General features: G+C 40.3%; 1 protein-coding gene across 3 annotated transcripts in view; it reads right to left on the minus strand.

The window, feature by feature from the left end:
- NFIA (nuclear factor I A) overlaps nucleotides 1–21,855 on the minus strand; it is a 361,469-nt gene extending 339,614 nt beyond the window's left edge. For all 3 annotated transcript variants that reach the window (XM_046007063.1, XM_046007071.1, XM_046007054.1), the window contains exons 1-2: nucleotides 21,338–21,855; nucleotides 15,439–15,970 (exon numbers count right to left, since the gene is read on the minus strand). In XM_046007063.1, the coding sequence (XP_045863019.1) occupies nucleotides 15,439–15,970; nucleotides 21,338–21,364 (559 nt within the window). In that variant the 5' untranslated portion in view covers nucleotides 21,365–21,855. The remainder of the gene's footprint in view (nucleotides 1–15,438; nucleotides 15,971–21,337) is intronic.
- Between the last annotated feature and the right edge of the window lie 3,398 nt (nucleotides 21,856–25,253).

Raw genomic sequence — 25,253 nt, forward strand, 5'->3', positions numbered from 1 at the left:
AATTGCAAGAAGATTTATATGAAAATGCAAGTTTTCTCATTAGTTTAACAGTTAGAAGATGTTCCAATCCTAGGAAGCACACTGGGAAAATCCCATACTTTATACCACTTTGCAAAGTGCAGGCTGGCACAGTATCCTCTCTGCAGCTTTGAGATCCAATTAGGATGTAAGTGAAAAAAATTACATTCTAGTTTTCATTCCCCACTGGAATATTTTTGGTGATTGCTCACCTAAAGAAGATGGCCAGATTTTGGTCCCTTTTAGCATTCTATGAAAGCACAAAAGAAGATTTATTTTCACTCTTTTTCAAGCAAATTAATTTTCATATGATAAGTTTTTGTTTCTCATTATTTTTAATGTTTTAGTAAAAAAAAATGGAAGAAAGAAATGTATATTCTGTCCAAATGCTTCCATTATCCTTTGCTGAAACCAGTAGGAGCTTTCAGATATGAAAACGGGGCCAGACGGAAACACTTTATGGGAAAATCTGCAGTGGAACGGTTTTGATAATGAACATGCCTAGAGAAATAAAATCATGAATGCTGTATGTGTTGGGGGGAAGAAACTCTTATCTTCAGTTGGGTTCTGTTTCCCTTAGAGAGGCTTATGTTACCCTACAATCAATAGGTCTCCAATTAAACAAAGAAGATTTACATATGCTAGTGCATTTTGGAGCTAATGAAATTGTTCTAACAGTTTAATGAGAGTATAGCACTAGCGAGGAGAACTTAGGAGTCACCACACATAATCCGGCCCACCTCCTCAATTCTGACCTTTCACTTCTCTGCTCCTACTGCCTTTGGCCTCTCTGAACATAGGGTAAGTAGTAACCACACCAAAATGTATCCTATTTAGGAAGGACAGACAGACAAACCCGCAAATGCTCAACAGAACTAAGGGTATGATTCACAAATGCTCTCCCTGCAGAGCAAGACGCTGTGGGGTCCAAACCCCCTCCCCAAAAAATAAAAGGAAAAAAGAAAAAAAGTGTGCCATCCTGAGGAAGAGGTTCCATTTTTAATCAAGATCACACTCTTTAAAAATTCAAGCATGAAATGAGAATCCTTTATTTCGCCTCTTAGCAGGATACCTAGCACACAGTAGGTAGTGGGTAAGTGATTGCTGGTATAAAGATGATTTCCTCACAAAGAAGCTGGAGCGATGCATATATGACCTGATCATCTCCAAACCACCTTTTCTAGCTAAACAGGACAGATAAAAAGTCAAGATCAGGATCTTAGAGAGGAAAACAAACAACCTGAACATTTTCTATAAACAGTAGCATCATATAACCTTCGTTTTCAGAATAATGATTATTCACATGTCAATAACTCTTTTAGGTTAACATGAAACTTTGGATTTGGGTGAAGAAACAAAAGTCAGTTAACATGATAAAGTGAGAAGAGAAAAATCACCCTAACCAAAATAAATAAATAAATAAATAAATAATTTAGGCAAGGATTCAGTGCTCCTGAGTTGAACAAAAGCTATATATATTATACATTACCTAGTTTTTAAATTCATATTATAAATGTCTCACATTTTTTGTTTTATTTTGTTCAACCCAGATTTTCCATTCAGTCACCAGATCGACAAAGGTATTGAATACATACTAGGTGCGGGGCCCTACAAACCCCTACGGGGGACACAAAAATAAATACAACCCAGCCTCTGCTCATAAAGAAATCACAGCCCAGTTTGGAAGACAGATCATTTTATTCTGATACATGGAGAGCTAATAGTGAGTACTACCACAGTGCTAACAAGACACTATGGGAAGGCAGGGAAGGAGCCCTTAGCCCAGTGCTGGGGTAAAAGAAAGCCTAAGCCATGTTCGCTAATTAAAGGTGAGTGAGGACAGTCTCATCAGAAGGAATAATACAAGGAAAAGAACGGCAACAACAACAACAACAAGATATATATGCATATGCTATGATATAAAGCATGGCCAGAAGCTTAGGGGAAACAGGCAGGAAGACAGCCTGCCCCTGTGTTTTCCATGCACCAAAATTCTCATTTATGTCCTTGCATGTGCTCTCTCCAGTGTCAAGGGCAGCTATATTTGCTGATAATATAGACAAGTAATGTACTCACTTTACCCCACATTTGTCTAAAGACACCTTACCCTTATTTAAATACTGCAGCAAGCTACTCTCCTGATGACAAACTGGAACATTCAATAATGCACAGCATCGTGAAAGGGGCCTCGTCAGAAGCATGAGTCATTCCACATACTAAGTTCCTGACATCCTGAAACCCCCCCTCAGAGGTCAGCTCCTACCTCCACAAGTTCAAGGATCCAAAGCTGACACATTAGAGTTTATTGAAACATCACCCTGGTGGGAATCTGCAGTTGGGGATTCAGTCCAAATTTAAAGACAAACAATCCCTTTTCCAGATGTTAGACTCAGACAATGAGAATACTCTGAAACAATTTCCTTCCAAATAATGGATTTAGAAACAGAAAAGGGTGTTATATTGCAGACTCACCACTCTAACCTAAATATATAATTCCAACTATATAACAGTAATGAACTCTGATGGTTAATGTGTTCAGTTTTATTCCTATTTCACAAAAAAAAAAAAAAAAAAGTGGGAGAGTAAAGAAAACAGAATAAGGCCAGATCTGTAAAAATGCTATTCAAGATTACAAGAAAAGAAGGTGTGGGGGAGGAAGCGAGAGGGGTGATTCTCAAGATTAGTAGCAAAAACAGAGAGATTTTCAAACTTGTTAAACTTTCGTTATTTGGAGATGAAAGACTCTTAGAAAAAAGGAAACATCAGCGATTGTTAAAATCATCAGGTAAATTCCAACGTCTGTATCCAGGTGGCTTATTTCATCTGAAGACAACATGGTTCTCCCTGGAGGAATTAAACTGCTAACATCCCATGAACTCTATCAAGTTTGCCTCACTTCTCTTACTGACTGTAAAACAAAGAAACCTGCCTTCAGTTTCATGAAGTCCCACATGGTACTGTGACTAATCCCCAACCATTTTTATTTACAGTGTTCAGAGTGAGTTTCTATGACAATCCCATGCCATTCTCAATGTTACACACAGATTTTCTGCCTTCTGAAAATAATTACAGAACAAATCATTTGTCCTTCAGTCTATTCAAAGAAAAGCACACATATTAATGGCCGGACAAACAGATTTCACTTTCAGATTAAACAATAAACAGATAGAAGTGGAGGGAGAGGGAGAGAGAGCGAGAGAGAGAGAGAGACCTTCACTATACACTGTTTGGGACCACCAGATTTTGGGGTTGTTGTCCGTGCTTCATTTATCAGACATGCGATAGTTCTTCTCCTTCCTATCACCATCTGTACACACTTTCCCAGAAGACCCTCACAGCTGTCCCATTAACACACTAACACACACTCACACATATAGGACCTCTGCCGTGCGTTCTGTCTGAATGTAATACATATCTGTTTCTTTTCACAGGAGAGAGAAAGGCAAAGCAGCTTGAGACCTCGGACAACCTAAAATCCACTTCAGTGTAAAAGTCTCAAGATTGCTAACTTTCTTCGGAGACAGAGCAAAACAGAGAATTTAAGTGGCTATGCTACTGAGACTTGGCTGTGTTTTAGGAACTACTACCAACTGCCAAATGAATTCACCACAGCTTGCTCTCCAAGGCCTTCCTTTCCTTTCTGTTTGTCACTCCCTCATTCTCCTGCTGTTTAGTTTTCCTATAACTCTGTTTTATACTTCAGCATTACTAGAAGGGTGGCCTCCAAACAAGGAATAGAACTTTCTGGTGCACCACCAGATTTCTTTAAAGAAAACATGCCACAGTGAACTATTAAATAATAAAACCACCTGTGCCCTGTCCTGTATCTGCTTGGGTTTTCTTTCCATTTACATCGATATTTTTGACACAAGAAACCAAAACACATACCACTTACTAGAAGTATCATCAAATGACAGAATTCCTCTACCCATACCTGTACAGTTAAAACCTTACACGATACTGAGAGCCGGCTCTGCAAAGGTGTAAAACTTCCTACGAGCTATTACTTTCTAAGGATTCTAATTCAAAAACATCAAAAGCGTTTAAATCTTAATTTCTGGGGTGCTTGGGTGGCTCAGTCAGTTAAGCCTCCAACTCTTGTTTCTGGCTCGGGTCATGATCTCAGGGTCGTGGGATGGAGCCCCCACATCAGGCTCCGTGCTTAGCACAGCGTCTCCTAGTCTCCTCTCCTATCCCCTCCCCTCCTCTCCTCTCAAAGGTAAACAAACAAACAAACAAACACATTTTAAAAGTCGTAATTTCTGAAGAAATTTTATCTGCGTTGGCATCGACTCATCTCACAGTCTTTTCTTCAGTGTTGTATGCTTGGCACTCAGCATGGTGCCTACAGGTAGTAAGCGCTCAAAATGTTTGCTGAACCAAGCTGCCAATGACATGGTGCAATCTGTCAGTGTAGGCAACCAAGGTAGATTTTCTATGCCAACACCAACCAAAGAGCATCCACCTTGATGCATGTGATAACAAGAGGCTAGAACTGCACTCTGCTTTATACAAGAATGTTCTATCTTCAGAGCTCCTGGGATGCAGGCGCTCAATGTCTTCACCTTGTTAAAAAACGAAGGTTTCTTCTCCATTTCCTTCAAGGTTTGAAACTCTGAAATCTATTAGCAAAGCAGAGAAAGCTGTAGCTGCTCACTACTTTTTAAACTTCAGAGAAACCCATGGCTTTCAGCACTCTTCAGTACTTCCAGCAAACAGCTTATACCCAGTCCATAAATTCAGGGGCAAAGCTGAGAGAGCCTGATACCTTGGGGAGCACCTTGGAGATAAAAAGCCCTAACCACTAACTAACCATCCTACTGTGGACATATTACTCAGGCCCTCTGCTTCTTCACCTGCACAAAGGCAATTATAAAACCTCTCCTACCTAAGTTTAAGGTTTATATGAAGAGCTAATGATATATATGAAAAGCCAATTTAAATATTATAGAGGTTAACCACAGAAGTCCAGGTTCTGATGGATCTGGCTTTAATCCTGGCTTTGCCACTAACTTCTGGCAAGACCTTGACTGAGTTCTGAACACTCTGTGAGCCTGTTTCCTCAAGAACAGGAGTAACTCACAACGAAAGTCCTCTACTCACCCCCACCACCTAACATGAAAAATTCTCCAAAACTTGGAGAAGTCCAAAAGGAAAACAAAATAGAAACAAAGAAACCCACATAAAACCAGAGAAACCCATATCCACAATTTAGGAAAACCAACAAAGCCAATCCTAAGAAATGGCACTCAGATACATAAACTCCTTGAAGGGCCCCAAATACTCAGCGCCTATCACAGAATGCTCTGGTACAAAGCAAAATGCACTGTTACAGCTGCCCTGTCTTCACTTTCAAACAAGGTGATGGGTAATAAAAGGCCAAAAATGTGCATCCCTGAACATGAATCTATGATCCCTCTCCAGTCTATCTGTTTCTGTCCCATTCTGCTGTTTCATGACTCGGCTTCCCTTACTCAGCACTGCCCCCACCCTAGAACCTCTGAGGCTCAACTGCAAATAAAGTAAAAAGCTATGCATAATCAGGCTTTATATAGGAAAATTGAAAATGTCTCTCTTTGAAGAATTACAAAGCATTCTGTCTGAAACCTCTGACCTTTCTAGAGAAATCAGAGTCACTGCAGTTTAAAAATGTAGGTGGTAAAAGTACAAAGGATTACATTTATCCATTTTGCATGTTTGCCATCTTTTCTGAGATGAGGAGCAAATATCTTTAGAACAATTAGTTCTTCAGGCCTAACATTTCAGGCTGTAATATCCTCATTCTCCAAAGACTTGTATACATCCTGGGCCCGATGAGATGGCACTTTTCTCTTAATTACTACTCCCACTTTATTTTATAGGAAATCTAAAGGACGTGAACTCCAGAACCTTTTTTTAAAAATAAGACATGTCCATACAATGAATCAACCAAGAAGATAATAAAAACTCCTATGATTCTTATTAAAAACCACTGTAATTCCTGACTGGGTGGGGGGGGGGGGGGGAGGAGGGACGTCCAAAAGGACATTTAAAAGAAAAAAGAATTCTTAATAAAAGTCCTTGTCACATATTAAGAGGCCATACAATAAAAGTATTGCAATGACTATCTTTCCCTGACAGGAACATACAACAATAGTTATGCTGTTGAACAGCATCAAGTTACAAAGACTTCATTCTCAGAAGTTACTTGAAACTACTCTCCAAAAGAGAACCTCTACCATTTAAAAGGAGGGGAGGAAAAGCCGACTAAATGAATCAATCAGCGACTTTAGTAACATAGTGATTTTTTTCTATAGTATGCATCCATGCAAAAATCTCACTACGGTCATACAAAGATACTGATCAGCTTTTGCCAAATTCTTGCCCAGAATCCTGGCTTGATCTTAAACGTCTGTAAGCCACTCGTCTTTAACTTCCAATTACTTAATGCTACAAATGTTCTCTCAGGTATACACTGTTTTCCATCGACAACATTTTTAGTGTCTAGTATTATTTATGAATTGTATTCAGCATAAAATATACTTATGATGTTCACTGGTGATCTGCCATTATGTCTGAGCACATACAGCTCTGTTTAATAGTATGCGATGAAGGTTTACACGCAGATACATACGATCTTAATTACTCATTCTATAGTGAGCTCTTTAAGCATCTCCATTCCTCACTCATTTGGAATGTTTAAAAATGCCACGAAGAAGGGCTTGATGTCATCTTAACACTGAAATCCATCTGTCTATGGCCCTCTTTTGACTTTACTCCTTCTGCAGCCAAATTTTTCACAAAAGTTGATGAGAATTTGTCAACCTAAGGACTTGTAATGTCAGCTCTTTTGAAAGGCAATGGAATATTTGAAAGTGACAATGATGGGATCCTGCATGTAGCATATTCACTTTATGCTGGAGTTTAAAATTAAATAATCCCTTTAAGATTAAAACACCCAGAGTTCGAAATGCTTCCAATAGGGGAAGAGGCAGGCACGTAGTTCTTGGCTTCCTGTAATAAGTGGTATGTCCCTAATTTTAAAAATTAAATGATGATTAATATTGTAGCAACACAGTTCCTATTACCCACTGACAAATACCTTTCCATACTTGAAATTACCACTCAGAGCAAGCTATGTAACTCACCACAGACACATCTTCTCCAACAGCATGAACATGTTGCACTACCCAATCATGGGCTGGCAAAATTACAAAGGGAAATAAAAATCCCCCAAACCATAGCAACAAAGACAACAGCCTGATAATGGCAGATGCTAAACAGGCATACATAGACATTTTTAAATAGTATTCATTTTTTTAAATATGTTTTATTGTTACTTTTCTTTCATGCCATGTTTTCAACCTATAGAGCATTTCAAAAATATCCATTAAAGCATGTGTATGAATATATATGCTCTGGAAATTATTTATGTCTGGAAAATCATAGATTATTGGGACCACCATAAATACTCATCACAGACATCAAGAGGTAGGCAGTATAGAACAATGGGTGTGAGTCTAATCTTTTTATTCCAATCCTCTTATTTCCAGTTTACACTTTTATTTACATACTTCAGTTTTCCCTTGCTGGCATAACTGATACTCCGCAACTTTTAGATTTATGAGCATTTCTAAAAAAGAAACTTAAAAAGAAAGCTACATTTCTATTTTAGTCAATATAAGTTCAGTTCAGCAGCTTACTTTTTAAATAAACCCTAGGAGACTTAATATACATATAATGAATATAGTATAAATTATAATTACTGGTCTTTTTTTTCTGTTTACAATTATAAAATTCACACTGAATGGGGCTTTGAATTTTTGCACTGAAGTCATTAAGAACTAATCTTGCTTAAAGAAATGAAAATAACAGCATTAAATAAATCCATCAATAAATCAGTCATTTAAGGAGATTAAGATGAACCCTGTGCCTACTTTCAATTTTTCTGCTTTTTCTTTTAAATTAAAAAACAATTTTAAACTAATAAAACTCAATTATTGCTTTCTTTTAAATAATTATGCACAAGGCCAGAATCAAAGGTCTGTTTGGGGTAAAACAAATTTTAAAATTTTCAATCTAATCATTAAGGGAAGTTAGAAATATACCTCCTGTACACGTAAGAAAATACGGACAGAAATTTACCTAGTAAAATACTACGTGCAATTCTGATTTTTAAACGAATGCTTGCTTTAGTTCTCAGTGGCTTCCCAAAGCATCTAGAACCAATTCATCTATCTTACAAACAGGAAAAAAACATTTTTTAAACCTGTGTAATAATGCTTCTATTCACCAAACTTCAACATTTTAAGAACAAGAAAAATCAAGTCACTCCAGATTTTTGACCCCAACCCTGACAAAAGCATAAGAACATTTTCTCCCTCTCCTAACCAAGGTATGGCCTCAACCTATGCCTAGGAACTGGACACCACAGTCGAATATCTCCAACGGGAGGGTCAGGATCTTGACTTTTTTCCCTTCCCTCTGATTCAAGCTGATGCTTGATACCATTTCAATGACATCTAACCCCGAGACAACAGGACATAGAGAGTGATACAGAATGGATCTAAACTGCATGGTGAAGAGTACTGGGTGTGGAATCAGAAAGCTTGGCTTTCATCTTACTGTGCACCAGTCACTTGGATACTCTGAGACTTTATTTTCACCTGTACATATGGAGAATGCATTACTTATTTGCAATACTTCTGTGAATTTTTTTAAAAATGAAAGAGAGAAAAAGAAAAAGCAAAAAGAGAGAGAGAGAAGGCTACAATGTATGGCAAAACTTAGTATAATGCTTGCCGCAAAAGAGACAACTCAATAAAAGTTATCTGTCTTCCTGCCTTCCTGTCTTCCATCTGTCTCCCTTTCTCTATTTTCAATTGACCGAGGTCCAAAATATTTACCACTAGGAAAGCATGCAATAGCCATGAAGAAAAATAAGTGTAAAGGTCTCAAAGAACACTAAAGTTACTCCACTTCAATCTCTAGCTATTATGACCCTCCTGATCGGGTCTGCGTTTGGATTAGCAGTATCTTACACATTAAAGAAGACCAATGCTCGCCACAATATATAACTAAACAAAAAGAACTTCCTTCTCTCAATTTTATCTTATTTGGTTTCTTTGACAAACAGAATGGCAAAAGCATCCTCTGTACGGAGTTGTCGCAATTTGTCATGTGTGGACTTATTTTTTTGCCTCGTAAGCCATGTTTATTTAACTAGAACATTAACAGGAGGGCTAATTTCATTTGAGAAAATATACTCTTACGCTGTAAAATGATCATAACAAAACACGAAAGCACTGTTTTCTAATATTTGGGGGAAAACCGAGAGTAAAAGTCATTTCTGTCTAAGCAGCAGTTGGAGAATTGTGCTAAGTTTACAGGGACTCTAAAGTTTGGATCGATAATTTGTATCTTACAGCTGCCTAAGCAACAGCCAAAATTCTGATGACACTGTAAGTTATCACCTTAAAAAGCAAAATGGTAATAATAGCAAATATCTCAAAGAGCCCCTTTTCCAAGTTTATGTATGCCACAAGTATCCCTTACTGGCCGGACCCTTAAACGATACAAAGAATTTTTGCAAAACTTTTCTTTTCTAAAAATTTGATCAGAAACTCCAAAAGCCCCAAATAGTCTTCTCGTCTCAAACAAACTATGCAAGAAAATGTGTGGAGATGGATTATAAAATTCTCCATTTGATATCTTCTGCTCAGGATCCTTTTACAGTCATTACTTAAACCAAAACACTTTTGAGAGCATCTCCATTTGCGATTAAATTCACGGTTTTATGTTTCTCTTCACAAAGCATGCCCGTTCATTCATTCTCTTCCTCCTCCACCTGACTTCTTCCTTCCCCTTACCCCACCTCCCAAGGATTTACAGTTTATAATGTATTTAAAAACAAAATCTAATCTCTAAATAAAATTGGGGAAATGATTGCTGAAATGGTAAGAGACCCGTGTTTTGCACATTTAGTGAATTCAATCTGTATTTCATGTTTTTTCCTCTATTCTAACCTCAAAATTGCTTTCAGTAATCTATATTAACATTTGCGAGCAATTAGAATTGTTGCTGCTTCTGTGCAAGTTTTAAAAAACTGACAGGCCATTCTGTATCCTCTGGAAGCAGCTTGAGGCCTTAACCAAGTCAAACACCCAGTCCTACTGTGTACAGCAGTGACCACAACAAAGGCTGTGGTTTCTCCCACACCAGCCCTAAATAGGTTTAAATTAATGCTATTCATCACTGGGTGGAAAAGAAGACAAGGCAAATCTAAGCCAGCAGCACTGGGAAATTTTTTTACCAACACTCAAACCTCTTAGCCATAAATGAGCTGACCTCCGTTCATAAGTTTACTCCAGAACAACCCTTCCCCTCTATTCCTATAACCTGTCTGCCTTTGAATTTCCATCTTTTTCACTACATTCTAGATAAAGGGTACTGTTACTACATTCTAGATAAAGGATATTGTTACTACCCTCAAGTTACACCAAAAACAGTCAAGGATACAAAAGCCATATTTTCTCAAGTTTGTTTACTGTTAGTGCTATTTTCTTAAAAGAATTAAGAGATAAATAGAAAGATAAATGAAATTTTTCAGAACAGTGCATACACCAATGATTTCGAATGGATCAGTCAGCCACAAAATCCACCTTAAATTCGGTTTAAGGTTGGAGTAAGAATTTGAGATGGGGGCACTTACTCTTAATTTTGAACATCACTGTGTGTTAGTCTTATGCCTTCTTTTTCTAAATATAGCTTACTATTATAAATCACAGGAACTAACTGCAGAACTTTCTATTAGGGAGTTTATTAAGGTACTGAAAAAGTTTAATTACATAATGTATAGCCTTAAACTTGAGCATATATACATACATACACACACGTATGCCTGCTAACAAAATATATTGAACATATTTTAGATATGCAATACTGCCACAAGCTAACACGTTAAGTTAGCCCCAAATTAAAACATCACCATTACTCATTCAGCATAAAATTATAAACTGTAACAATTTAACGTCTTCATTTAAAATTTTTTATAATAATGATTCTGTATGCACGGATAACCTTATGCATAGAGTTATATGGTATTTAAAGTACCAGTTTTTTTTAAAAAAAGAAATCATTTGCACTGCTCTCAACAGCCCTGTGTGTGCAGCCCGAATGTGCACACACATGCACACGAAGCACACACACGCTCATACACAGACACTCCCAATCTTACACCTGCTCTGAAGCAGTAGGAAGTGAATTCTCAATCTGTCAACATGACCATCTGGTCTATCTGCATATCACGGCTTTCTCTGTTACTAGATGAAGGAATGGCAATCACGGAGCCAAAATAAAACTAAAATGCACCTGAATGGGAGTATCTCTGTCTTTGTTGAAATGGAATAATACGTGGCATATCAGAGCAAAACTAGCAGAATGTAAATAATTTAAAACGAGCATTCACAACAGCATAATTAAATGAACAATATGGTACAAGTAACGTGGTAATCAGTAATACTGGCTGTACAGGTTTCCGGAACAGGTACCAGACTTCCAAAACACTGCAAACAGCTCTTCCAGTGAGTGGCAGGACGGTTACTATTCCTGGTCCAAGCAAAACTAAGGATAGGCAGTAACGGGAAGCAACCTGTAGCTACTGTACTAAAACATTACTGTGCAAAAATGGTCACTCTCCACCTTACAACTAACACTCCTTGTGCTATCCTTAGGACAAACTCAATCACTCTGTCACTGGAGAATTAACAATGACAGTCATTACCTGACAAATATTGGTCATTTATTAGTCTCTCAAAGCAAATTTTAAAGCCACTAAAAAAAAAAATTTCCAATCTTAGAAAAGTCCTCGTCTACAAAAAGTGAAGACGCTCGTGGCGATTTAGCTTTTGGGCCTAATGCCGCTGGAAAGTTAGGCAAAGGCTTTACTTAGTTGATTTAAATATAATGCTATTTATTTAATTGTACTTTCTAACTGTCTCCATATAGCTGCCTCATTGTTTCATTCCATCTCACAGCAGGTAATAACTATCAAAAATAAATTGTGACTCTGTCATTCTGGGATGTAAACACAGCAACTTACCTCTATCCAAGAGGTGAGTCCTTAAAAAAGTCTAACCTCTTACAAAATTTAACTAAACTGAGAATCTTTCTAGAATCTGATTACATTACCAGAAGTATACAGACGCAGTTAAAAAAAAAAAAAAAAAACAACTCTCCAGAAAGTTCTCGGTTGAGTGCCTACTAATGAACAAAGGTTAACTTTATCTAAAAGGTCAAATGCCTGGTGGCTAAGGTTATGACCTTAACAACTTAAATTGTGACCTTGCCACGTGCCGGGTATATTGTAGATTCTGATACAGATCATCTGGTAAAGACTGGTCATAAATTAGCTTTACTGTTACACGCCCCCAAAGAAAACCATTTGCCACAATTCCATAATATCTTTAAGTTGTCATATGATACCTATGGAAGGGCGACTCAAATAAAGACCAAATTAAGGGCATAAAATGATTTTGCTCTTTTATACTTTTAACGAGATGAAATTCTCAGGCTTATGGAATCACTCCAATTTCATTACACTTGTTACTGTTTATCAGCCACAAAATTCACACTGCCTGAATGCTACCAGATCTAGAAAAAAAAAAATCGGAATGTAGTTTAGGTATTGTATTTTAGCATCTCAATGAGTTTTAGACTACATCATCTGCACTTTTAAAAAATGATTGATTCTGCACTGGCTTCCAATATTTACAGCGTGTCCTAAGATTTCATCCTCCTACCAAAGAAAAGGCCGAGGCATGAGCAGTAACTAGCGTACACATTTTTGGAAGGGGAAAAAAAATCTCATTTGGGGGGCTATCTAGAGGGAAAAAATGGCATTTTGAAAGAAAAAAAAATACAAGACTATAAAAGAGAGAGGGGGGGGGAAAATCCACCATAGGTGAAAAGGCCACAATGGTTTTGGCATGTTTCTTGAAGCACGTTTCAGAGTCTCTGCCTCTTGCCAACACTGGCAAGTTCTCAAAACTTTTAAGGAGGTAAAAACATTGTTTAGTGTTTACAAATCTTCAGTATTATAACAGATGCTTGTCAAATCAGTTGTATGTAAGTTGACCGATCTACCTCATATTTGTATTGGCAACTAGCTTCCCTTCCACAAATCACAGGTCTCTAAATCAAATTTGAAATATTTTCAGACAAAAGGCCCTTAATATTTTCTTCTGCGAGCGTCCTGCGAGCGTGCAACGAGCAGCAGCCATCACGGCGCTCTGTGAAAGCCAATGGCCTCACACTTGGCTGCCAGTCAGGCCTACCAAGGGATTCTGGGATACCTCAGGAAAACCAAACCGAAAGGTAGTCTGATCCACGTTGCTGTCGATAAATCTTTCATAAGCAATAAGGATGCTAACTCTCCCAAGCAACCTTCCACCTGTCACTTCACCAACATAAACCCTTCGGGTACCAAAACCACCAGCAACCGTGTTAGCTCAGGGATTTGGAGCCACGGCCCAGTAACAAACGGTCAACGACGGAAGAGAATACACGTGAAGGCTTTAGCTCAGAAGGCTGCAGCTCTCTGAATCGAAGGAAAATACTTATACCTAAAATTCAGAACGGGTGCTGCTCCCACCGACAAAAATGTAACCGGTGTTCCGTTTGGAGGTACCTTGTAAGGAAGCACACACCAGGATGTGTACCACCTGTTGGCACCCTCATTTTTCTCTATTGGTTCAATTAGAGCATTTGTTAGAGTTGATAAATTATTTACTTTTCTAAATACCGAAAAGATTAAACACAAGATCTTAAAGAGTCCTCCCTGAAAGCACTGATAACACCCATTCTTTTTTTTTTTTTTGTACCTTGCCTTTCTCTGTCAGAACCTCCACTTACACATGCAAATAAATGTTTTAAAAATTTAACTCTGCTTTTTCAATAGAGAAAACAACGTAACAATAGGGTGAAAAGGGGATTAAGAAAGGGATACTTGTTCCTGTCTAGAGGTCATTGGAGAGGTGGTGCCTTTTCATTTCACTAGGAAGAACAGGCTAGAGCAACAGGCACTCCTTACAATTAAGTATACATTCTCCAAAACCCAAATATTTGAAACACTTACAGATCACATCCTCTAAAATGCTCATCTATCCCCTGCCAACAGAATGCAAATGATAATGTGACATGCTTGCGAAGTTAATTTCTCCAGTTTCTTATGTAAGGACAGATGGATAACAAAAGTTCTCTTTTTAAAACATATATTGAGAAAAATAATAGAGAATAGGCTATCAGCTGGCTTCTTTTTTTAAAAAAAAGCTCAGTCTTAGAATTAAAAACATTTTGCAAAAACAGGACAGCATTGATTTTACAGGTAGCACCTTTCTCCTTTGTGAAAAAAATATGTAAATATATGAACCCCCAAACAGCCTACTGGTAGGATTCCACAACCTTCTTTCCTCCATCTGGCTCAAGGAACCGCCATGAAGGTAAAATGTAGCAAGGCCTATGTGTACATATAAAAAGTCAACAAGTTACACAAGACCTAAGCTTTCCCATAACACAATGAACCTTTTGTCTAAAACAAGGCAAAAGAAACAAAGTAGAAATGCATTCTTTTACTCAGTGCTCAATAGTTTTAGCCTGAATGCTATAATATACACAGGTAAAACATGCCTTGAAAACAGCCTTGAAACAATAACGCTCTTATCACCAATCAAAGCAACTCACTAAATCAATGATCAATATCGATTTCTCCGTATGTTCATGCACAACCCAGGTTGGTTACTTTTAAGATTAACCTTGCCATCAATTACTTAGAGAGCTGGTTTGTTTCTCCCTCAGCTATCCTACACAACAGGAATTCCTAAATACAAAGCTCCTACGTTTGTGTATTCATGTGATTCTTTTTCCTTCATAAATGATCAGCAACTTGATAGTACTCTTACCACCTTTTCTTAATTAGCAGGGGGTTCAAGAGGCCCCAGTAGGTTGAAAACACTCCCAGGAGATAAGCAACTAAAAATACTGCCTCACCAACCAAACTCCATGCTTTTTAAACGAGATCATTGCCATTTATAATATCCCCTTTATTCCAACGGTTTTATGAGGCTTCTCTCACCCATCACCGAAAATTGGGATTTAAACATATCACACAACTACCAACACCTTTGATAACACAACTTGCCAAAAGACAACTTGGAGAGAGTCCTCTCAAAGCTATGCTTTTCCACCTGAATGAAGCTGTGCCCTCGGACAAGGGGAGGGGAGAGGGGCTTCTGGCTGTTCTGACTCTGGTTTACCTCTAAAAGCACCCTGTCTCTCTGCACTGTGGTCTGCAACTTAAGACGGTTCGGGACTGGTCCGGCACATAGAGGACATCAGAAAAGAGACACACAAGAAAGTGGAACAACTTCTCACCATCGCACTTACCTGCTGCATGCACAAAGTATGCCAAATATAAATCGAGTTCCTTAACAGAAACCCCTATGTGGTGTGGCTGCACACAGAGCCCGGGGTTCGAGCACTGTGGGGACTTTACCAGGCGCTCACCATCAGTACTTTCGAGCGGAATACCTTTAAATAAAATCACCATAACAAGGTCCAACCTCCAGACTTTATCTGCCTGGCGAAGGCAGTCAATTCTTCGCATCTTGCCTTTCTGGTCTGGGTTGGAAAGAACACAACATGGAGGCTTTTTCCCCGTAACTGTAAGAACAAAATCCTCTCGGTACTCAGGTCGGATGTCTTTCCGTAACTTGGCCAGGAGTCGAGATGCCCACTTCTGCTTGACCTCTGGTTTTTCACTTAGCAACTCATCCTTCACGGCTCTCTCTTCTTCTTTTGACATACGCTTTTCATGTTTTTTGAAGTATTTTCTTTTTCGGGCCTGCAGGTTGAACCATGTGTAGGCGAAGGCTCGGACGTGGGGCAGAAGTGCTTCAATGAAAGGATGAAATTCATCCTAGAGAAATGAATGACAACAAAAATATAACTATAATGAAAACAAAAGGAAACAACTTTTCTTCAGATGGTCATTTAAAAAACAAAACAAAACAAACCAATGCTTATTCCACTTGAAAGCTGACTCGAGCATTACAGTACCCAAATTACACAGAGGATGCCTATGGGAAGTCTGGGGGGGGGGGGGGACTGTCAGTATCATGCCTCACAATCTCAAAAAAGAAAACGGCTAAAAATTTAAAAATCTGTCGGTATGTTCACCAATGTGCACCGGTGTCTACTGCCAAGCCTAGGTCCCAAGTCCTTTAGATAGTAAGTGAAATGTATTGAAATGCTTATAACAATATATAATCTTAACCCTATTTCAAGAAAGGCATATCTAATTTTGCTCCAGCCTTGACCTCACTACTTGTAGTACACCCAGGGCTCGGCCGCCAGATTGGCAAATCCTAAACATTTAGATGCCAGTCAATGTTTATGGAAGTCTAGGAGCAAAAAAAATCATCTCCCCGATCAATGAAAACAAAGACTTTCCCTCTAAAAATACTGCATGGAGACGCTAATCTGTTTCTTAGGCATTTTGGTAACATCTTAATTCCTTCTTAAGGATTACAGTTGCATATAATTTTTTTAGTCAAAAACTTAGAAAAATCTGGCATATGCAAAAGATGAATTTCATATTCTTCAGGCTGAAATAAAAGATCTATTTCCAAGACATACTTGCTGATACTATGGGAATGAAACAAAAAGAAAAAAAAGGGGGGGACAAAGAAATGCATACATGCCAGAGAGTAAATAGAATGCGTCATTGTGACAACAGGGCTGCAACTAAATACAGTTAATTTTGTAAAATGCCTTCGGTAATAATCATCCCTAAAAAAGAGAATCTTAATTTTTGAAATTATTATTTCAGGCTTTTTCTCACAAGGAAATAGAGAACCTGGTACATTTAATGTTTACGAGACTCCAGGAAAACCCCCACGGTTGCCTCTTAAGATTCAAGTAACCCGAAAATAAAATTCAATTTAAAACATTTAAATTTTTCTTACTGTCTTATGAAAATGTTTTATTCTTTAACTTGATATTTGCTTAGGAAATATAAATATAAAATTAAAGAAAAATTAAACAGTAACCTCCACAAAGCTTTCTGAGTACATCTAACTTTTGATTAACCAACCCACACTAATCTTACATAACTTCTCTCTGCCGCACAAACCCCCAGAAGATAAATTATTTACTTTCAGATAAATGAGGATAAGAACACCAGAAAGATATTTGATGCCTTTTTTTAAAAAGGGTGTAGGACAGACAAATATTACAAAATGCATTCTTTTTCAGTTTGTACTATCCGCCTAAATATATACTTTGGAGGCACAAGTAACTGTAATGTCCAAAATATTATTACTATAAAGAAATTATTAAATTTTCAAATGTTCAAATGTAAACCGAGTGGTTAAAATTGGAAAAATATTTTATCAAGTCTGTTAAAATATTATAAATTATAATCAATCATCTGAACGCTACATATGACTATTTTTAAAAGTACATATTAATGTAATATATAATAAATCACTTCAATAATTGACATTTATCTTTTTCCTCTCTGAACAAATTTCAGGCTCTGCATTTCAAATTTAGCTTTGAAACTGCTCTTTTTCAATAAAAATCCAAAAGAGAAGTAGCTTTTCTAACATGTGTGCATTCTTCAAGTGGAGAGGGAGCAGAAAAAAATACAAGAATTATATTACTCTTTACCATAAACATTTTAAATTTCTGATGGTTAAGAATCTTTCTTATTGCCATACTTTAAAACAGAGAAATGGTGGTGGTGGGGGGGGTGTTTTCAAGTCACAGTTTATCTAATAAGGTATACACCAAACCGCAAAGCATTTAAACATTACTAAATTCTGAGCTCATCCTTGAAATGTTCTAAAATATATAAAATTGGGGTTTGAAACAGTCCTTCACATTGACTTATTTTCTTATATACACAGAACATGCTAGGGACCAAGGTTCTGTGGTATTATATTAAGAACCCCTGGAGTCTACCTTAACTACAAAGTGAGCTCTCACCAAAAGGAAGATTTCATCTTAAAATCTCAGGCCTGTTTTATAAAGCAAAGAACAACTAAGTTCCAAACAATTCACATTTATGTTAAAATGTTATCTTATTCAAAAGCTTCATTAATAAGAATAAGCCTTGCCTAAAAAAGACATTCTAATATGGCATTTAAGTGTCTGAAGAGATTCCTAGTATGCTTCTCACAGAACTGCGAACCGCATTCATTCGTGTTCATTTTGTTTACCTGCCAACCAAATGCCTATATATCTCATCATAAAAACATAAAAACCCTCAAATGAGGACAGCCATGTCAACTAATCATTAAGAATAATCTAAGTCCCCAATTGTGCATCAAAAGTATTTACAACTTATTACTCCCCAAAGGTTTCAATAATGTGCCAATAAAAGTTCACAACATTTTGTATAACTTTACTCACATGTACTATTAAAGAGCTAGTCATCTTTCTCAACGCACAATTAGAAATAGTCCAGATCATCAAAAGTAAAGAAAATCATTAACTTGCAGGAAATGTCGAGGCCCAGCATAAATTAATTTTTAAAAAAAAATAAGCCCCTATAAATCATGTTGCTGCACATACTGCCATAAGCTACGTACTATTTCAAAATATTCAGGAGATAATAAAGAATATTCTACACGTGCACTCAGTGAGAAAGTTATAGACCATCAATGAAAACAAACCTGAAAACCTGTTTCAAAAGCGGTAGGACTTTGAATCAGCACCTTAAATGTTGATCTGTTTGTAAGTAAGCCAAGTTTAAGAACTACTGAACGTTGATATTGCTGGAACTACTTTTAAAGGTTCACCTATAAATTTCTACCGGGTTATCATTCTATGGCCAGGTACACGATTTGGTTATGATATGCTTGCATGGGCAAAAAGAAGACGCCTGACATTTTCTTGATAAAGTTTTAAAAATTGCACACACGTAGATGGAGTTTATTCTTTCCTTTAGAGTATTTCTGTCACTGTGCTTACTGGACTTTCTTCCATGACCAATAAACTACCCAAGTTTTCTTTCTAAAACTGGCTCTACAGCTTTATAAGTATTCCAGCAAGTTAAATAAAATTGTTAATCAATTTTTAAAAGAAGAACCCAAAATACGTGGCTCTCATTCACTATTCAAAGTACAATTTCTTCACCAACTGTTACACTAAGTGTTTCTTTTACTGGTGTTTCCAGAAGAAGGCCTAGTGAGTGTATCAATCACACTGCCAAATATGTTTAAAAAAAAAACAAAAAACTTTCTTAATGTGATAATAGCTCGTTAGCCAAGAGAATCCGGCTTTGTCAGCTACCTATGTCCTGGGCCTGCATGGATACACAGGTATCCTCAGATATGCACCAATCCAAAATATAAATTTTTCTCTGCAGAGCTCACTTGAGAAGACACTCATGTGTCTGCTAAGGTCATGCCCCACCACTGCAGCGCCCTGGTATTGTCTATAAGTTCTCTATGTTGCAAACTTCTGCCAGCAAGAACTTCAGCCTTTGAATCTCAGCATTTCCACTGTAGTCATAACTCATTCAAATTCTCTTACACTTTGCATCTTATCCATATGCAATTGTGAACCTTGCCAGAAGTGGTTGGAAAAGTTTCATTCCATACTTCCACAAGTTACTAAAATAGGAACTTTGGAAGTTTGTTAGGGAAAAATAAAAAACTTTTACAGTAACTAAAAGCAACTGCTATCCATTACTAATGCTAGGCCTAAATCCCAAACAGACCATTTCTACATAAAAGATGCATTTAAGAGTCTTCTGAGAGCAAATAACCAGTATTATTCCTGTTAGATATTGCAGTAAGAAAGGCTGTCATGTGAGAAATAAATACAGTATCTAGAGAGGAAAAGAAAAAAATTATTGATACTTTTTAACCTTCCATAAAGTATTCCAGTTAAACCGTTATCTCCTGCTAAATGAAAGCAGTAAGTGGTAGCAGGTTTTTTAAGGGAGTGGTAAATAAACATTTTACTTGAAGCATACAACTTCATGTAGGTGATTAATGGTCAGATCGCAATGTACCAAAACAGTATGAAAGCTCACACTTTTTTTTCAAAAAATTTCTTTAGCGCAAAATCACTTTGACTACATGCCTTTTAGTCAAAGAAAATAAATAATATATTCAAAAGGGGCCAGAGTTGGAGCCGTAAAGTAGCAATATTTTGCCTAGGGGTGGTGCAGACAAGAGAGGGATGGAAAGGGAGGGCATGGGAAGGAGGGGCGGGGGTGGGGGGACGAGAGAGACCCACGCTCTGAGTAGAGTCGGAGGGGAAAAGTTGCCCCCGTCCTGCGCGCAGAGCTGCCCGAGTCCCGCAGCGGCGGTGGCGGGAGGCGGCGGGGGGAGCCGCGTCCGGCCCGGGGTTGCTGCTCGGGCTCGCAGCCGGGAGCCCAACTCCGCCCGCCCGGCACTCCCCGGCCCGCGCGGCCCTCGGCCTCCGGCGCTCGCCGCCCTGCGCAGCGTGGGCTCGTCCCGACAGCGAAACTTTCACTCGGGAAAGCGAGCGGGCGATGAGCGGCGAGGACGCAGGCTCCACCCGGCCGGCGCTGGGGGACGCGCGTCCACGCAGCCCCGCTCGGCCGAGCCCGGGGGCCGGCTCGCCGCCGCCCGCCCGCGTCGGAGGGGCGCTGTCCCGGCCGGGCCCGGGACGCCGGTCCGCGTCCCTCCCGCGGCCGGACCCCAAAGGCTGACAAACAATAAACAAAAGTAAGAGTTTGGGGAGGCTGCCGCGGCGCCGGCTCCGCACGCGGGCCGTGGGCGCAGGGTCGTGACTTCTCCCGCACCCGGGGCTTTTAGCTGCCCCGAGCGTGCAGGGTGTGCGGTGGGCTCCGTCGGCGGCCCCCTTCCCGGGAGCCGCGGAACTACAGACACCGGCCTGCCGGCTGCAGAAACGCTCAGTCCAGATTTCAGCGCGTCATGGGCTGCAACCCCGCCGAAACACGTGCGGGGCGTCCGAAAACACCGCCGTTCCGCAGTCAGTCGCCCCGATATTAATTAACGCATTAATAAGAGGGCGCCATTAGCCATGTGCCCACACAAATGGCCGTGCAAGAGGAATGCACCCGCATGGAAACAAAGTTACTTTCTTAAAGCTGTGTTTCTCTCCCCCCCCCCACGAGCACACGCGCACACACACACCGAAACACGCGCAGACACGGGCACACACCAAGACACATGCCCCGGGCCCGGCCGGCGCGACTGTCCCCCGTACCCCGTGCCCAGCCCCAGGTCTGCCCCCGCAACCCCGGCCCCCCCCACCCCGCCGCATCCAAACAGCTGCTTACCTGGGTGAGACAGAGCGGAGAATACATAACTGCCGGGCGGTGGGGTGTGCGTGTGCGTCTGGGTGTGCGGTTTGGAGGTGTGCGTGAGTGCGGGTGAGAAAGGAGAAAGAGGGAAAGAGGAAGAGAGAGAGAGAGAAGGGGGGAGAAAAAAAATCAAGCCTGCTTCTTGCGTTCACATTTCCAACTCGGCTCAACTGCAGCCAGCCAGCCAGCGCGATTGCCGCTCCATGAGCTGAACTTTAACCCCGCCTAGAGTTTCCCTACACTCCACTATACATGTCTACTGTACGCGGGCGTTAAAGGCATAGCGCACCCTTTCCCGCTCCCGCGCCCGCCCGGCCGGGTGCCCGCGAGCTGCCCGCGCGCCCGCCTCCGCCTCCGCTCTGCACCGCACCGCACAGCCGCCGCCCGCTCGCGCCGCCGCCGGGGGGGGGAGGGGGTGCGTGGGGGAGGGGGCGGCTGCGGCGCCGCGCGGCCAGCCGGGTCCCGAGCCTCCGCGGCCGCTCGCGCTCGCTCGCTCGCTCCCTCTCTCGCTCCCTCGCTCGCAGGCTCTCTCGCTCCCTCTGCCCCCCCCGCCCCCGCTTCCCCGCTCAGCGCTTTACTGGGTAACGCAGTGAGGAGCAGTTACAGTCTGTACTCCCGGGCAGCTATAGGCTGCCACAGGATGTGCTTAAGCAAACAAAACTACTTTTCCTCATCCCCATCCCCCAAGCCCCGCCGCAGACCTTCGCGGACCTCGGTGGAGGACTTGGGCAACTTTGCCAGGTTGCCCTGCGCTCCCGGTTCACTGTGTGGGGCACGGAGAAAACCGAGGAGGCGGCCAGGGGGCAAATTTGCATGTATGCAAATTTTTTAAAAAATCAGACCTCCTAGGTAACTTTTTTTTTCCCCTCTGAAATGCGGTACGGCTCAAAGCGTTGTAATCTCTCCAACGGAGCTTTCTGTGGGAATAGATCGTCGGTAGAGGTAATTATATACAAAATCCTGCTAACTTTGTGCAGCTTCAGTCCTATGGCATTCAGAAGCGGGGGTGGTGGGGAATAATTTCACACAGAAGAGTCACCGGATTTGGGGGGTGGGGGGGGGGTTTGTCTGGAGAAAAGGAGGCGGAGATTAATGAGCGTTCTCCCTCCCAGGACTGTGAAACTAGTGGGTCTGAACACAGACGCCATAGAAAAAGTTCTATCACATTCAGAAACAACAGTGGTTTAACTGTGACATCTTTTTCTTTTTAGGAGAAAAAAAAATGTGAAAGGGATGTCCCCTAAGGGAAGGAAGATATTCTGGTCCACAAACGCGTGCCCAAAACTGGACACAGGCTATCATTACCGTCCCTGTTCCTGGGACACCTCTGGAAGGGTGCCTTTTAAGAATCCCCTCTTTTTTCCTCCCCCAGGTAATCGTTCTTAAAATGGAAAAGAGCTTCCTGCAATTATTTTAGGTTTGGTAAAGTATTGTTTTGGCAGAAAAAAGGGGTGGTTTTTAGGGTTTGGCAAGTTGCCAATAAGCCTGCTTTTCCAGTTTTTTTAACCTCATATTTTCTTCTCCAGGCTTTCCTCCCTGATGGAAAGAAAGAAACCAAACAAACCAAAAAAAAAAAAAAAAAAAAAAAAAAAGCCTTCTTCCTTCTGATCCCCGTCCCATCCCTTCCTCCTCATCTTCCTCACTCTAGTTTGCAAGCCTGCTGCATCTGAGAATCCTTCTCAAAATTCCAAAAGGAAAGATCAGGGTGAAAGGCGCTGGCCCACAGACAGGAGAATCTGCACCTTGGGAGAGGTGACATAGCCAGGGAGCCTCAGAAGAGAGGAAACTCCTGTAGGAATGCCCACTCTGCAGGTGAGTGTGAGGTGACGTGCTAAGGTCACTCTCATCCAGACTATGCTCCCCCACCGCACCCCCTCCCCTTTTTTAAGTAAGGAGCAAGAAATATGTTACTGGAGAAAGCAAAATACAATCCTCTGAAATATTCTGCATCTGTCTAAAATCATTTGATGCTTCTCCAGTTACTTTATGGCTAAAAGAATTTCTGAATGCTCAAGACCCATGTTCACATACTCTGCTCCTAAATATCCTTGGAAGTCTCTGAAATTATTTATTAAGGGTCGAGGGGAGATAATGACTTAAATCTTTAATGAGAGAGTCCCCTTTTCCCCCAACTAAACAACTACTTTCCCTTGGTTCCTCTTTAATTTCAGTAGAAGAGAAACGTCCTAAAAGCTAAGCCGAGTTACAGAGACAACCTCCCTGGCCACAAAAACCTTTGCTGGGATCTATAACTTCAACTCGCTCCAAGTTTCCTCGATAGAAGTTTCTGGCGGACGGTCCCAACATGTAACTGAGGCACAGTGAGAAGTTATTGTTCCGTGTGTGCTCTTGGGAAGCTCTCTTCCAGAGCAGATTAAAATCTTTTTTTTTTTTTTTTTTTTTTTGCTGTATTAAAAGATAGACTTCACATCTGCCTCTTTCCAAAACAAGAAAGATTCTTACTTTTAACTGAATCTCAAGAAAGAGAAAAGGAATGTTTTTAAAAAGACTGGCACATCGCCCTGGTTTTTTAAAATAGGGAAAAGTAATTTAATGCTGATATTTCTAGTTTAAAAACTTCTTTTGTTGCAGCAGTGAATGTGCCCGCGATTTCCAGCTTTCTGCGGTTAGCAATATTATCTTAAGTAACTTTTGGCGCCCTTCGTAAGACTTTTGGATATGGGACGATTGTTTGCGCCCTCTAGGCAAGGGCTGGATCCAAGTTCAGCACCAAAGCCCTTCACATCCGCTCCTGCTTTCTCTCCTATCTCCGCCAGCTCCCGCTCCCTCCCCCGCGGGTTGGAGGTGGGGGGGTGGGGAAGCGGGGGAAACACTACAAAGCACAGTTCCAACTACAGCCTTTGGAAACAAGACTGAGAAAAATACAGTAGAAGAGTTACAGTTACAGAAAGGCTTCTGGTAACTTTCTCTCCAACAGGCATAAATTTAAACACACACACACAAAGAAACAGATGTTCCTCAAAGGGCAGTCTGGGGGTAAAAACATTTCCAACTCTTTCCCCTCTTCCCAAGTTGCAAAAGTAAATCCTTGTCCAGAGTTCACAAAGATACCAAGACACTTGAGCGAGAGCAGGGGTGGAAGGAGGAGAGAAGGAAGAAAGGATAGTAGAGAGAATAGTTGTAGGAAACAGGTGAAGTACAAAAGCTAGTTTACTGCAATCATATAAATGACCCATTGTTAGGAAGGATAAACCCCTTATTGGAAATAACCGCTCCAATCATTTATTTTGCAAGTGCTAGGAGGCTGCCTTGAAATGGGATTGTCTTTGCGCAAAGGAGGCTCCTGTCATGCTCTCTGCTATCCATATTCTTCCTGGCACAGAGCCCAGCCTTGCATTTACTGTGTTTTATTTGCAGAAATGTTACCTTGCCAGCTTTAGTGAAATCCTCTTAGATATATAAATTACGTCAATAAGGTTTCACTTATATGTATAGCTCAAATACCTCTCATTTTGGAGGTTACTTGATAGGAAGATCTTAATATGATTTAGATTTTAATGCCACAAGCAGTAAAGATAAAATTGGGGTTCATAAGTGACAATGCCATTAACTCTGTAGTTCTTACCAGGACTAACTTTATCACTAGCATTTTCCAATATTTTTCTCTAGTTTTTGACCTACTGGTCATTTGTGTGCAGATTTTTCTTAGATGCATATAATACAAAATTGAATAATGTCGCTGAACTGAGCATCCAAGTGGATTTTAACATCAAATTTCCAAACCAGATTTGATTAGAAGGCCGAAAGCCTTGGGAAATAGCTCGATGGGAATTTAATCCAAAGAAGAGAAAGAGCCCATACTATTTTCCATTCACTTCCCAACAGAATTAGGTGTCTACAATGCTCAGAGGGAAGGAAGAGATGGATCTAC

The sequence above is a fragment of the Meles meles genome, chromosome 1 (genome assembly GCF_922984935.1).
Source record: "Meles meles chromosome 1, mMelMel3.1 paternal haplotype, whole genome shotgun sequence".
NCBI lineage: Eukaryota > Metazoa > Chordata > Mammalia > Carnivora > Mustelidae > Meles > Meles meles.